Source organism: Plasmodium coatneyi, chromosome 13 (assembly GCF_001680005.1).
Source record: "Plasmodium coatneyi strain Hackeri chromosome 13, complete sequence".
Classification (NCBI taxonomy): Eukaryota; Apicomplexa; class Aconoidasida; order Haemosporida; family Plasmodiidae; genus Plasmodium; species Plasmodium coatneyi.
This window is the reverse complement of record NC_033568.1, coordinates 1,099,555-1,114,047: the sequence shown is the minus strand read 5'-3', so window position 1 is coordinate 1,114,047 and position 14,493 is coordinate 1,099,555. Positions and strand designations below refer to the sequence as shown.

General features: G+C 38.9%; 5 protein-coding genes across 5 annotated transcripts; 3 read left to right on the top strand and 2 right to left on the bottom strand.

Moving 5' to 3' along the window:
* Window positions 1-1,830: 1,830 nt before the first annotated feature.
* On the bottom strand, window positions 1,831-3,230 carry PCOAH_00049650 (Uncharacterized protein; the record flags this gene model as incomplete). The annotated part of the gene is made up of 5 exons (XM_020061747.1): window positions 1,831-2,072; window positions 2,183-2,271; window positions 2,432-2,504; window positions 2,678-2,826; window positions 3,084-3,230. 5 exons carry the CDS (start codon window positions 3,135-3,137, stop codon window positions 2,024-2,026), a joined length of 414 nt encoding a protein of 137 aa, XP_019917169.1.
* A 389-nt stretch (window positions 3,231-3,619) lies between these two features.
* Window positions 3,620-5,626, top strand: PCOAH_00049640 (Lysyl-tRNA synthetase; the record flags this gene model as incomplete). The annotated part of the gene is made up of 1 exon (XM_020061746.1): window positions 3,620-5,626. One exon carries the CDS (start codon window positions 3,620-3,622, stop codon window positions 5,624-5,626), a length of 2,007 nt encoding a protein of 668 aa, XP_019917270.1.
* Window positions 5,627-6,034: 408 nt separating this feature from the next.
* Window positions 6,035-7,183, bottom strand: PCOAH_00049630 (Uncharacterized protein; the record flags this gene model as incomplete). Its single annotated transcript, XM_020061745.1, has 4 exons — window positions 6,035-6,140; window positions 6,269-6,342; window positions 6,537-6,660; window positions 6,797-7,183. 4 exons carry the CDS (start codon window positions 6,934-6,936, stop codon window positions 6,035-6,037), a joined length of 444 nt encoding a protein of 147 aa, XP_019917375.1.
* A 2,320-nt stretch (window positions 7,184-9,503) lies between these two features.
* On the top strand, window positions 9,504-10,676 carry PCOAH_00049620 (Uncharacterized protein; the record flags this gene model as incomplete). The annotated part of the gene is made up of 1 exon (XM_020061744.1): window positions 9,504-10,676. One exon carries the CDS (start codon window positions 9,504-9,506, stop codon window positions 10,674-10,676), a length of 1,173 nt encoding a protein of 390 aa, XP_019917109.1.
* Window positions 10,677-12,191: 1,515 nt separating this feature from the next.
* On the top strand, window positions 12,192-13,148 carry PCOAH_00049610 (Uncharacterized protein; the record flags this gene model as incomplete). Its single annotated transcript, XM_020061743.1, has 1 exon — window positions 12,192-13,148. The coding sequence occupies one exon, from the start codon at window positions 12,192-12,194 to the stop codon at window positions 13,146-13,148; it is 957 nt and encodes a 318-aa protein (XP_019917213.1).
* Between the last annotated feature and the right edge of the window lie 1,345 nt (window positions 13,149-14,493).

The window sequence follows — 14,493 nt, the reverse complement described above, 5'->3', positions numbered from 1 at the left end:
TGTTATGGTAAGTGGAAAAATAAAAATGGCAATGAAGTGTTTTTTTTTTTAACAATGTATTTAGAATGTTTTTTGAACTCCTTTTCAATATTCTTATAAGTGTAGATCACTCTTCCACTGAGCTGCAAAATTACAACTTCCACGTGGCAGTTTTCTTCAGCTGTCATTCAGTTGAAGTAAGCATAGGTACACACGGCATGTACTTGCTAAATAGACTAAAAAGACAGAACAAAAAAAAAACAAAAAGGCTTAAATAGTGACTAAACAATTTTTTCATGTAAGCATATTTCGTCAGTGTAGATTTGTGCGTGAATTTGTGTTTACATTTACGTGTTTCTTATTTATGTTGTTTTTTAATTTATTTAAGTGGTTACAATATAACTTTTTAATATTGCTTTTGTTTCTTTTTTTTGTTCTACTTTGTTTTTTTTTTTTGTTCTTCTTCGTTCTTGCTTGTTCTAGCTTATTTCTACCACTTCGTGCTCTGTTCCACGTACCGACTTGCCACACACCCTCACGTTATTCATTCCTAGCCGGATTTACCCTTTTCCCTGGTGATGCGCTGCCTGAACGTTCTGCATAGCCATCCAGGACGCTGCGATGCAACACTTCCTACTGTTGCCATGTGCTGCCTCAGAATGTGCGAATCCTTTCATTTTCCTCTCTCGCAGCACGTTGAAGCAGCGTGTGAATGTATGTAGGTATGTGTTTTTTTTTTTTTCCTGTGTGCATACTTACGCAAGCGCAGAAGAGGCACACTTTTTTTTTTTTTTTTTTTTTTTTTTTTCAACCATAGTGTCCTCGCCCCTACTGCAAAAAAAAAAAAAAAAAAAAAAGGCGTAAAAATGTTGCACATTCCTATCACCACATCGTTGTGTATTAAAAAAAAAAAAAGAATGTAGAAAAGGAAAAATTAACAAACATATCCATTGACAATTGTCTTATTTTCCTTTGTGCCCGTCCAACGCATAAATGAATTCTTTTGTGAAAACTATCGTTGTGCTGTAAGAGCGGTATCTATACACTTGAAAATGTGCACCCTGGGTGGACATGCATGCACATCGTCAATACGTTGAGTGCACACCCATTTTAGGTGCAAAAAAAAAAAAAAAAAAAGACCTGCGCATGAATTCGCGTAGGTACTAGGGTGTACACATATATATAGGTACATCATGCCCCTTGACCGTGCACCACTGAGCAACAAGAACGATACTACCGTTGCAGGAACGAGCAGAACGTAGAACAGAAAGATTTGCAAGGGATTTAAAACGCAGCATAGAATATACAACCCCGCTTGACTAATGTGTGTATGTGCAGTTTTTTTTTTTATTATTAAATTTATTTCTGTTAAAAATGTGGAGGACGTAATAAACCTTTTTGTAAAGGAAAAAATTCTGAAAGAGCTTTTTTTTTTTATACCCCCCTAGGGGTCACATAATTTGTTAAAAAAAAAAAAAAATCGACCACCATATGGTGAAGTACCTTTGAAGAAGTCTACCACCTCGTTATGCACAAAATAGGCAACCCGCACAACGTGTAAACTTCAAATGATGGGAGAAACTTTTTTTTTTACACCTGTTAAATAAAACATCGCAAGGTTGGCAGTACTTTGGCCACTTTCTTCATTTCGTGCACTTATGTGCCTATGCCGATTTGAAAAGAAAGGAAAAAAAAGAAAGAAGGAAAGGTGATAAACATGTGGAACGATATAAATGCTCCCCCATTTCGCATGCACCCATTTTAGTTCCCCTTAAAAAATGCTAGTGTGATCTCTTTGGAGGTACTCAATTTTGTAAGTCTAACTCTTCCGCCCTTCTGCGCAGCCCCAATTTGGGGGGATAACAAATCATACAGTTAAAACCTCTTTGAGAGTCTACTTTTAGGTAGTTAGTAAAAGGGGGTAAAGCAGAGCGGAAAGGAACACAGCCGAACAAGACAATGCACAAGGAAATTTCGCAAAAAATAGGAGAAAAAGAAGGATAGACAAAAGGGACTTCCACGCTCAGCAAAGGAAAAAGTTGTGTCATATCTGGTCTTTGCGCGCCCTTAAAAAGTTCCTGTTCTGCAAATTCCTGCAAGGAGAATAACGTGAAAAAGATGGGTGAAGAAATGTTTGAGTGGATAGCACTGTTGGAGATGTGCGTCTCCCATCTTTTTCCGTAGACTTCCTCATGTTCATCACTTTTCCTTCATCTTGAGGAGGTGTATTTTCCGCCAGAGGTTCTCTTCCAGCCTCTTTTGTTCTTCTATGATCCTTCTTTTTACTTCCCCCTTTAAGAAGGTAAAAATATGGTATCAATTTTTTTGTCCAGCGCAGTCGAGCTAGCTAAAGAAATTTTTCACATTAAACATTAAAGAAATTGTGCCCGCCCACGTATTAATCTATGCACATATGGATGGATTCACTTTTCCATTCATCCTGTTCTGTTACCCTTTCTTTGTCATAATGTTCCAAATCGTTTTGGTACTCAAGTGTCATGAGTAAATCTTTGTATCCGTACGCCCTAATTGGTGTAGGTAGGGGAAGAGGGCCGAGAGAAAGGAAACGGTTGACAAGGCTCATTTGGCTATCATGATAACTTTAGGAGGACGCTTGGAGAGGGTTTACAGGCCTCCCCAGTTTGCTATTGTGCAAATGGCTACACATAAACGTATTCACATGGGTGCATGTTTTTACGGGACGTCGTAGTGAATCTCAAGGGGGATGGGCTCCGACGCCTGCCAATTTTGCTGGAAATCCAGGGGGTACAGCAGAGAACTGCTGGGCAGAAAATTCAAGGGGTTCATTTCTTCCTTTCTTGCCTTACTCGATCGGGCGAATAGTATCTGCATAATGTTAAAATGGGGAAAAATAAAAAAGTAATCCTTTTGGAATTGTTCATGAAGGAGTAGTGCACTGTGGCGAAGTGAAGACCCGTTGGCTTGTCCATCCCAGTCACATAACCAATACAAACACAACAACGGGAATAAAAACGCTAAGGAGGCTTCTTTAAATTTTTCCCCATTGGTGTGTACAACTTATGTGATTTTCTCATTTATCACTATCTGCACACGCGCGTGATCTTGTGCACCCTATGGAATACCTGCTGACACGCAAATAGAAGGTGGAGTAGAAGAATCTTTTTCACGACATTCATTTTGTTCTTACAATGTTGTATAAGTTACAAAGGGGAGGAGTCTTGCGCTGCAATTTTTGTACACACAAAAGGTTAACAAATGACACGTGCGAGGTGAAAATATAAAAAATTCTCCTTTTTTTTTGTTTTTCCCTGTAGAGACCATTTTACGCATGTCTAGTATCATGTTGGCAACGTTGCGAATGTTTCATGGCACCTCTTCTGAGGCTTTGCCTATATGTATGTACACGTGTGGGTCAATAAATGGGATCGCGGAACGCATGCCTTCCGCGCAGCTCTGAAGGGATAGAAAAAAAAAAAAAAAAAAAAAAAAATCAACACTTCATCAGCGCAACAACGCGATGCGCTTGGAACCAAGCAGGCGAACCAACGAGCGAAAGCCGCCAACTACGCCATGCGACGATGGAAACGAAGGCAGAGGTGGCAACTCAGAGGCAACGCTGAGGAAGGGGAACTTTCACCTTTGAAGGAAAGAAAAAAAAATGATAAAGGGGAGAACAACTCCACCCCTGCTAGTAGTAGTACTATGGTCATTCTTATGGTCCTTCTCTCTCCTTTGTAATCGCTCAAGCTGCTTCAGGCATGGCAGTAGTGAAGCAAAGGGGATCCTTACAATAGGCAGAAAAAGAAGTTACTTTCGGAACAGAAGAAAAGTGTTCACCCTGAAGAACTATGGGAAGGAATTTTCTGAGCGAGTAAAGAAGCTAAATCACCTATCGGATGTTTTAAAAATTGATGCGTACCCATCGTCCTTCATAAAAAGAACGACAAAGATAGACCAGTTGAAGAAGAACTATGAGCATTTAAAAAATGGAGAAAAGGACGACAAGGAAAAGTATGTGATATACGGCCGAGTAACAGTCAAAAGGAACGATGGAATGTTCCTGAATGTGCAGGATGATGGTGGCACAGTACAAATATATGTTGATGCACATTTGGTGCTTAAAGGGGGAAGCAAATCAGAGGAAAAAAGGAATGACTGTCTAGAGGGTGATGAGGAAAATGACCAGGGGGGCAAGAATACCTGTCCAGGTGTAGCGCAAAATGGGATTAACTCCTCCAACGATGATGGTAATGCTACACATGGAGGGGGAAGCCAATTCGCCTTAGGCAAAGAAGGAGAAACTGCCCACAAGGAAAACGCAATAAAAGTGAGAAAAATTATCGAAGTAGGCGATTTCATAGCAATAAAAGGATTTGTTCGGAAATCTCAAAGGGGAGAAATAACTTTACACGCAGAAGAAATTGTCCTGCTAGCTAAAGCCTTGCTTCCCTTGCCAGACAAATACAAAGGAATGAAGGATGTTGAATATAAGTACAGGAAAAGGTACCTCGACTTTTTAATCAACAAGGAAGAAAAGGAAAAAATTATAACTAGATTTGATTTGATTCAAGAAATTAGAAAGTTCTTGCTAAAAAAAAAATACACAGAAGTAGATACCCCAATATTGCAGTCCATCGCTGGAGGTGCTTCAGCTAAACCATTTGAAACGTTCCTAAAGAACTTAAATTTAGTGCTCTACTTAAGAATAGCACCTGAGCTCTTTTTAAAAAAATTAATCATAAGTGGAATTTCAGAACAAATTTTCGAATTCAGCAAATGCTTCCGCAATGAAGGCTTAAGTACCATACACAACCCTGAGTTTACACTTCTCGAAATTTATAAGGCCTACTCTAATTATAAATATATGATTACATTTGTTGAAAGGTTAATAAAAACAGTGTCGAAGAAATTTTCTCTTCCTTCCAGTATCGATAAGTCTTTGTTGTACGAAAAGAAATGGAAAAGAATTTCCTTCATGAAAATAGTAAAGGATTACACCTCTGTAGATTTTCTTAACCTGCCGTTCGATCAAGCTTATAATGAAGCAAAAAAATTAAACGTAACTTTTGATCAAGGGAAGGAACACTTAAATTGGGGATTAGTCGTTGAGGAGGTCTTTAAGCGAAAGGTAGAACCTTTTTTAGGTAACGAGCCTGTTCATATATATCACCTCCCTGCAGAAACTTCCCCTCTGGCCAAAACGTTAAGCAAGAATAAAAAGTTGTCCGAACGGTTTGAAACGTACATTGGGAAGATGGAAATAGCGAATGGCTACTCGGAGGAGGCCAACCCTCTAATGCAGGAAAGGAAGTTTATTTCTCAATATACCTTAAAGCATAAAAAGTGTGAAGAGGGAAGTATCAGCACCACAGGGGGGTTTGCTCCTCCGGATGATGCTTCTTCAGGTGATAACCGGGGGGATGCAAACCAAGTGAGTACGCCCTCTGGTGAGAATATTCCCCAAGGACACGAACAAATTAGCTCAAAAATGCAACATATGCAAAATGTCAATAACCAAATTGATTACGATTATGTAACCGCCCTGGCGCATGGCTTACCCCCAACGGGAGGCCTCGGAATAGGCATAGATCGCTTGTGCATGTTGCTGACAAATTCCAGTTCGATCAAAAACGTGTTACCATTTCCAATAATAAAGCCACATTGAATTGGACACGCACACACTGGGGAATAATACATGCCCATCGGTATAGGTGTCATTTTTTTTTTTTTTTTTTTGTGTCATATTTTGTGAAAATTTTTAAATCACACATGCGTCTTTGTTTGCACACATGGGGTGTTAATTGGAAAAAACTAAATTCGCCATGTTAAAAAAAAAACTATTTTACACAGAGCGAAAAAAACTAGCTTACACAAAATGAATAAGCATCTTATCAAAAACAAATGCATACATACGTGGAAGCATGCATATATACGTGTACATGCACACTAATAAAAAATGAAACCTTTATATGGTGCCAGTTTGGCAGGTTACTAAACAAATAAAAAAAAAATTGCGAAAAAAAAAGGTGAATAAACTTATGGTACACATGTAGAGGGTAATTTGTTCTAGCTGTTAAAACATAATCCCTTCCGTCTTTTTGTCTTTGTCGCTAAAATTGCCATTGCTATCTTGAGGCTTCTTCGAAGCAAGGTCGGTTGGTGATATGGCCGTCTTTGCACTGCAAAAAGGAGTTTTTTTTCAAAGTGATGCAAACATCATGATAATTTACACCAAAGGGAGGGGGAGTAGCAACCATGAAAGGGCAACCACAAAATGTACAAAAAAAAAGGATACAAGAAAAATTACTTTTTCACAAATTGTGTAAGTTCGGAGTTCTTTTCGTCCAACTTCTTCTGGCACTCGGCTATGATTTGTTCCACCTGCGAAAGTATTAATGAGGCGTTGCAGACGTGGTAAAGAAGTAGCGTTTCTCACCCACGTGTGTGGTTGAGCAGAGTGGTATACTTTGCTCTACATCTAAACGGACAAAAGAAAAAAAAATGGTAACAGTTCCATTTAAGGATGAAGATAAAGATACACGCTGTGAGATATGTTCGTGTAAAACTGCTTGTACCTTGTTCTTATGATCTACCAAAGCTGGTTTAATCTCGCCAACAGTTCTTTCGACCAGTATTTCTCCAACCATTCTGTAGCACCGTCTGTCTGAGGGGACATTCTCCAAGGCTTCCAGAACAAGTCTTTGTAGTTATTACGCAAAAGGGGGAAAAAGAAGAGAAAAATAAAATAATAAAATAAAAAGGTAAAAAGGATATGCCTACATCATTGCCAAATTATGGTGCAAATTTACATTAATGCAAAACATGCTTATCGTACTTGTGTTCGACGACATCCTGGTATAACTCTTCTATCTTGGATACCAGTTGGACTCTATCCTTTTCAATTTGTTCGTACGTTGACTTAGCCTCATTCTGTTCACTCAGATTGGATGCTTGGGTGGTACTCTTAGTTTCCATTTTGTGAAATTCTCATCGAAAATGCCGTTGCAAAGGGTTAGAGGCTTTGTGTATAATTCCCGCCAAAAATTTACTCACGGGGGTGTTTGCTCGAATTACACGAAGGCACGAACATATATGTACACGGCTCACGTGTACATACGTTTATTCGCGAGCGAAGAAAAACATTAATAAAATTCTTAACATAAGGGGGGCCATTAATTATGCTTATTCGTCATGTCGAATGTATCACTTAGCTGAGAGGAAGAAAAAAAAAGAACTTCGCATCACACGTTTGGGAAATGTTTGGAGGGAGCAATATTGTGATAAAAAAATGAAGAAAAAAGAAAAAGAAGAGCGTCCCCATCCTGTGCATTTATTTTTCTAACTTCATTTTTTACGTGTGTTTTGAAAAGGCCAATTAAACGCTTAAGTCATATGCTATTTTTTTGAGGTACCTGTTTTTGCTGTTCTCATATCTCAGCACACATTGTGAAACAAAATCGGGCTTTTTGGAAATATGTACGTATTTCGTGGGGATGCCAGTTTATATTTCCTTTTCCATCCACGCCAAATTTCCTCATCGAAAGTACAAAACGAACATAAAGGTTTTTATTTATTACGTGTTACGTAAAGGGACTGTGTAGATGTTAATTAAAAGGAAATAGGAAAAATGAAGAACTGTGTATAATTTAACTATATAATGAAATTTCTTTTTCCAATTTTACCCCTTGAGAGAAACCCGCTTTTTATGTAACGTAAGACTTGTCGTATTTATCCGCTGTTTATAACACATCCAGCATTCTTGCGAACCGCCTAAAGAGGCAAAATTAAGCAAAATTTGCAATTGTAATTAGCACAAAGTTGAAAATACGAAAGCAGAAAGTTGCTAAAAAGGGGAACGAACCTATACGCACATGTTTAAATTACACAACTGTAACTAATTGTGTGTATGTCCACCACTAGGGGGGTGTACACACGTACGCATGGGATGATAAGAAAAATATAACGTATCAACCCTGGGAAATGAATCACAATTCGTTTTGCAGGACAGTTTTTATAATAACCGCATAATTTTGCACGCATGGCGGGTAGAAAAGACAAAATTAAAACCATGTAATGAAATTTTCCCATTCCCGCATGGAATTTTTTCCAAAAGTTCGAATGTAAGCATGCCTCTCTCATGAATGAACTCTGGAAAGTTCCGGGAGAGGCGCCCACCCCTGGCACATAGACCGTTTCGGGAGATATATTTAAAACGTTCGAAATTTGCCTTACACGTGCAAATACACCTTTTCGCAATATAACCTTAGGAAATGTATTTTCGTTTTTCTGCTCAAAAGACGTGAAGCACTTTTTTCTATTTTTAGTAAGATTGTCCACTTCTCCACGTAGCTCTTGACAAGTGAAAAAGTAATCATTTCTGCAGCACGTAAAAAAAGATCTATTCGTGGTGGGAAAAACAAAAAAAGAGAAAAACTTGCACAAACCTGATCTCCTTTTTGAAGAACAAATTTGTTCCTTGCGCTTTTTTCCCACTACAACACGCAGAACTTGGAGTCAATTTTAGAGCTAATCTGGCAAATTAAATTAAATTAAAATGTTTTATCTACATTAGCTATATAAGCTTCCAAACAGCTATTTTTTTTTTTTTTTTTTAATCAAATATGTTATTGGCTGTTCATAATTTTTATTAAAAAAGAAAAGAAATTGCATAAAGTGTTGCATACACTCACACAGTGCTAACCTTTTTGGTAACAACTATAAAAAAAAAAAAAATTTTAACAGATCAGGTAAAATGTGGACAGATAAATATACATACACGTTTGCATGAAACTGGTACGAAAACACCGTTCCTTATACACAAAAAATTAAGGACAGAAAAATTTTTCTTATGATCACCGCGACGTGTTCACCCCTTTGTGTTTAGCTCCTCGTTTTAACTTCCACTTTTTTATACGTTCATTTTAACTGTCTTTTTTTTTTTTTTTTCTTTTCCTGCTACATCATGTTCTCTATTTCTGCCTAAATGTTGAGAAAAGAAATTCCCTATACAGCCACGATTTAAGGAAAAATTCTCAAAAGTTGTCTTTTTTTTTTTTTGCCGCCCTCACCATCCTTTTGGCCTTATTCGATACAGATAAGAAACATTCTTATTTGCATCTTACATTTAAAATGGTAACCTGCAGTACCTGCATTTATCACACTCTTTAACGTGAGCATACTCTTGCCCTTTTTTTTTTTTGTTCTTTCTTTTTCAATTTTTTGTCATAAAGTAAAATACTGCACAGATTATACAGGAATAACCTTTAAAAAAAAAATCCCCCTCTTCCATCATTTACGGACAGTTTTTGAAGACGCGTTAACGTTTATACATGCGTTGACAGACGCGCGCCCTTTTGAGATAGCACTGCTGTAGCGAAAGTTCATATTTTGGCAAAAAAAGCTCGAAATGTGTATAACGTGTGGCACATCGCATATGACGCATTTCTCGTAAAACATAACATACGATTTTCCCATGACATGCTAGCTCTTTTCAGAAGCTGTCAACCGATGAGCAATCGCTAGTAGTATCAAATAACATATCGATGGTATTAAACGGCGAAAATTTGTGCGTAAATCCCACCCGAAGAATTAGCTACCCCTATGATGGTTATAACGTACAAATGGGGTCTCCATTTTACGCCGGCAGTATGGGCGAGTTATGCCACTCCAACCCATTAATTAGAAAAAGGCACCTTCGTGCATCTCCACTTTTTAGTGCACATAGATGCAGACTACATCATTTTCAAAGACACGCGGAAGTTCCCGTTTTTCACAAGGCACCAAAGATTGTGGAAGTTCCGGAAGTGAGAGAAGTAACAAGATTTGTAGATTCCGTAAAGGTGGTAGACATCCCAGTGGAACAGGTTAGAATTGTCCCCAAATTAAAAATAAGAGAAATCGAAAAAATAAGACATGTACCAGGTCCAGTAGAATACGTCGATATTGAACAGGAACATATTGTTCACAAACCGTACACAAAAGTAATAGAAAAAATTTACGAGGTGCCTGAAGTGGAAGATGTACAAATAGAGGTGCCAATTTATGTGCCTACGCCAGTTGGCCCTCCGAAGGACGTCTATATTAATGTCCCTTTACCGTATGACATTCCACAATTTTGCTACAAACCAGATAAACAAATTGCACAAGGAGTTCCATACCCTACATTTCAGAGGGTGGTAAATAACGATTCTAATCATTACGACGGGGAAGATGCATTCGATGGTTATGCATCAGATGTGGGTTCCCCTAAAAGGGAAAAAGGCGAAATGTATTCAGCTGCCCAAATGAAGCGAAGTGCTACAGGTACAGATAGTCGGGTAAATGATGGATATTATAAGAGGGACTATTCTAAAAATGAAACCCATATGGATGGCCGCTACATGGATGAAGGATCGCGCAACTATTATGATTATCAGGATGGGGGTACCCATAACGAGAACGAAAATTACAATACGTATGCTAGTAATTACAGATATGACAGCAGAGGGAATGGGATTACCCATAACGAAAATAACCTGAACTCATCTGAACCGTTTGATAAATACTATTATTCCTATTCGGCTTATAATGACAATAGGGGGAGACACACCCAAGAGGAAAACTATGAAGACAACAAGAATTATGTGTACAGTAAAGATTTTTCGGAACAAAGTTCGCCCACCAAGAGAACCTCAGCGGAACTTATAGTGAAGCAGTCCAAAAGGTCGTTCTACTAAATGGTGGTGCTTGGCGGTGCTACTGCGCATCCGCTTAGATGTGCGTCTGCTTACATGTGTATCTGTCTATATGTGCATCCGCCTACCTGTGCGTCAGTTTGCCCCTACTCCTTTTTTCCACTTTAAACGTCATAAAAACCGCGTTATTAGAATCCCTTTAGCCAACTATGAAGAGCAATAGCGGCTACTACTGTAAGGAGGACTAAAAAAAAAGGAAGGAAAATTATCCCATCTGCCCACCGACCTCGCTAACGATATAGCACAAGTGAATGAGTTTACTAGTTCATAGGGACGTATAAGAATATTGCAAACTTTTTTAAACCCTATGGGTGGGTTGGGTGTCCGATGAGGCAGGGCTCAAAACGTTCATTCGTTCTGTGCTGTAAAAACGCACTTTTATGGTGAAATGGAGGGGATCCCCACAAAACAGGAAAGAACTGAAACGATTCAGTGGAGTTGGATCGCATTGCCTCTACCACTGCCCTTGTTATCTTAACTTTTGCAACACGCACGTTCGTACGTATGGGCTATATATAAAAAATGGACATCCTCTATATTCACATATTAAAAAACTACAATCCATTTTTGAAACTCATCACAGGCGCGGAGCAAATTTTTTGGAAGTATAAAACGGAAAGGTATTTTTTTTGTTTTTACCTCTTTTAGAGAACTAAATTTAGAAGGGGAATATATTTACCCCCGCATGCATATATCCTTCTACATGAAGAGACAAAAGAGTGGCGTTTTTACATCCACAGACAAATTGAGAACTTTCCTGCTAATTTTCCTATGGTGTGCTAAGCTAGCCATTTTATGGCATACCTATGATATGTCTATTTTTAAAGTGCACGATTTTGCTATGAAAATTTCTCTCAAAGGGGGGAAAAACGATTTAGCAAATAAGGAGGAAGTAGCATAAGCTCAGTTGTACTCCATTGATTCACCCATCGGTGGGAAATGCAAAAGCGAAGTGTAAGATCATAGGGGGGGACAATGCGATGAGATTACGAGAGTGAAAAATTTAGAAGGAACTTCTTAAGAGTCATTACTGCCCATAATGCATATTTGCCAATTTTTTTTTTTTTTTACCTATTTGTGCCAATACTTATGAAAGATCAATTTGGAAGGATAATAAAATGTTGTGCATTACAATTTATAAAAAATGGGCAAACCGTGCTGTCGCTAAGGGTGAAAATGTTCGCATGATTTGCAAATTGTTTGTACACATTGGGTGATTACTGGCACCTGTTTGGTAATCTTGCCCATTTTGAAGTTTTTTTTTTTTTCTGCCCTTTTGAAGTGCAACTGGATGGAGGCCTATCCGCTCGTTTTCCCCCCTTCCCCTTTGCACAATGCGAAAACAAATTTGCGAGTTAACCATTGTTTCGTTGTCCCCTTTTTCGTGGCCATTTTCTTTGAATGGGGTAAAGCAATTTGGGGGGGATGCCACTTCGTCTGATGTGCGAGAAGCTTCACTAGCCCCCCTCCGACGCTCGCACGTCGCCCCTTCTCAAAATGAAAAAGGGAAAAGTAATAAATAACCTGCATAAGCAGATAAAATCGCTAGAGGATAACAACATCCCATATAAATATTATAGCGCTCCAAATAACGTGAACATTCGAAATTATTTAAGTGACAGGAAGATTCGATATTCCTGTCCGCCCAACTCCTACTTAAGTCTCAACGAGTTGTTAAAATTGGTAGACACTTTGGATCACCATGACAGTGACGAGATGAAACATTTAGACTATAACGGGGATACGGTAGCAAATGGTATAACAAATGGGAAGGCCAAGAAGGAGGAGTATATGTATGGCCAATTCAGCAGAGTGCCAAAGGATGCTTTACATAATAACGTTCTGGTGAAGGAGGCAAGTCTGTGTGATCAGGCTGATTATCATACCATTGCATATAATCAGGACTATCGCAAGTATGACAAACACGCTAATAATGACAGCCGTGTGAATTACGGATACAGCGAACATAGCAACATGAGTAACATGTATAAGCATCCTCCTGATCAGCCATATGAGGATAACCCTGTGAGAGATAGCGCCGTACAGAATAATTACTGTCTGTTCAGCCAGGACGACACGCCCAATTATAAGAACGCGTCAAACGTGAGAGAAGCTGACACAGTAAGAATTACATCGCCACCTTCCTACGAAAGCAATTGCATTAAGCGAACAAGCCAGACAAAGGTGGAGAACTCGTCACAAGAACCTGCTACTAGCAAAGATGGTAGCTTGCTAAAGAATCTACTAGAATGCAGAGTTAAATTGTCCAAATGGAATAACATTACAGATCCGGAAAAAGTAATCAGCACGAAAAATTTAAAACTACTTCTGTTGCATCGCCCCAGCTCGATTGACGACATAAAAAATTTGAATCTGATCGGATTCGGGGAAAATAAAATAAGAAAATATGGCCACGACATTTTGAATGTTTTCCTATCTGGTTCCACGGACTAGTCTTAATTTGGGAGGAAAGACATGCAGCAACTGACCCACCCATTAAAGGTGATTTGTTGCCACTCCGCATACGTCCCACCCTGTATACATCTCACACACACATATATATAGCTTTAAATGGCTTATTTATGAGTATCCCCTCAATGGGGGATAATAGAATGTGCATGTTGCACGTCCCCTCAGTTTGTCACCTTTTTGCGTGATCACTTCGTAACACGTTCGCTTCTCACGCGGGTGTTATTTGCCCATCCCTTTGATGACCCCAAATGGGTGAAAATAACAACGCGGGGAAAAGACCTCCCCATGTGGGGAAAAAATATCTGTATACTAATGTACCCTTTTTGTACACTAGCGAGGCGCAGTAACTGTCTCCGTTACTTGCTGTGCAAAATTTTCCTTTTTTTTTACAATTTGTTTTCCACTCATCGGAATTGCATAACGTCTGGATGTTGTACCTACCCGTTGCACGGGAAGTACGCTCACATGTGTTCGTTCACGTAGACTTGCACAATTTTTGCTGTATGTACAGGTCACCTGCGCGTGTGTGCACGGGGGCCATGAGCATGATGGCTACAGCGAAAAAAATAAATAAAAAATAAAAGTAATATAATATAATAACAACAGAATAGTAACCACAGTCGAATCAATGGGACATTAACCAACACTTGTAACTTACACACGGGACGAATTCCATTTTAGCCACCGTGACAAGCGTGCTCGTTAGCTTAGCACCTTAGAACCGTCCCCACCGGTCCTCACAAGCCCATAATTGTACATATGCGTGTAAATATACGTGCATGTGTATGTATAAAAATGTGCCCGCATAAATGAGTAAAAAGAATAACAGGCGAAGCATACTCGTTTATTTACACACCGACTACTACAACCTTTCCGCTTTTTTTTTTTTTTTTTTATTTCTTTCCCTTTGAATATACCCCGAAGTGTTTCCCCGATTCCGCCAATATTGCAAAATTAAGTGACGCTCTTTTCAGTAAGACGTAAAAAAAATGAACCATAAGTATAAGTGCATGTGCGGGGAAGAAAGACCCCCAAGTGAATTCGCGGATCTACGTTGTGTAACCCTCGACAAGAATTTTTCAATTGAACAGATTTAGAAAGCGGTGTCTGAACAGGGCGCGTAACATCTATCCAAATAAATAAATACATGCATACATAGTGTACGTAACTTTAGGTGTTCTTTTCCTTTATGCAAATTTAACTGTACTTATGAAAAGGTCCCAGTGGACATTTTAACCTTATGTAAATTTACAGTACATGTGGAAAGCCTTCCTTCGTGCCTCCCCTCTTCGCATCTTTTACAGGCTCCTAGTTGGCCTGCTTGTTA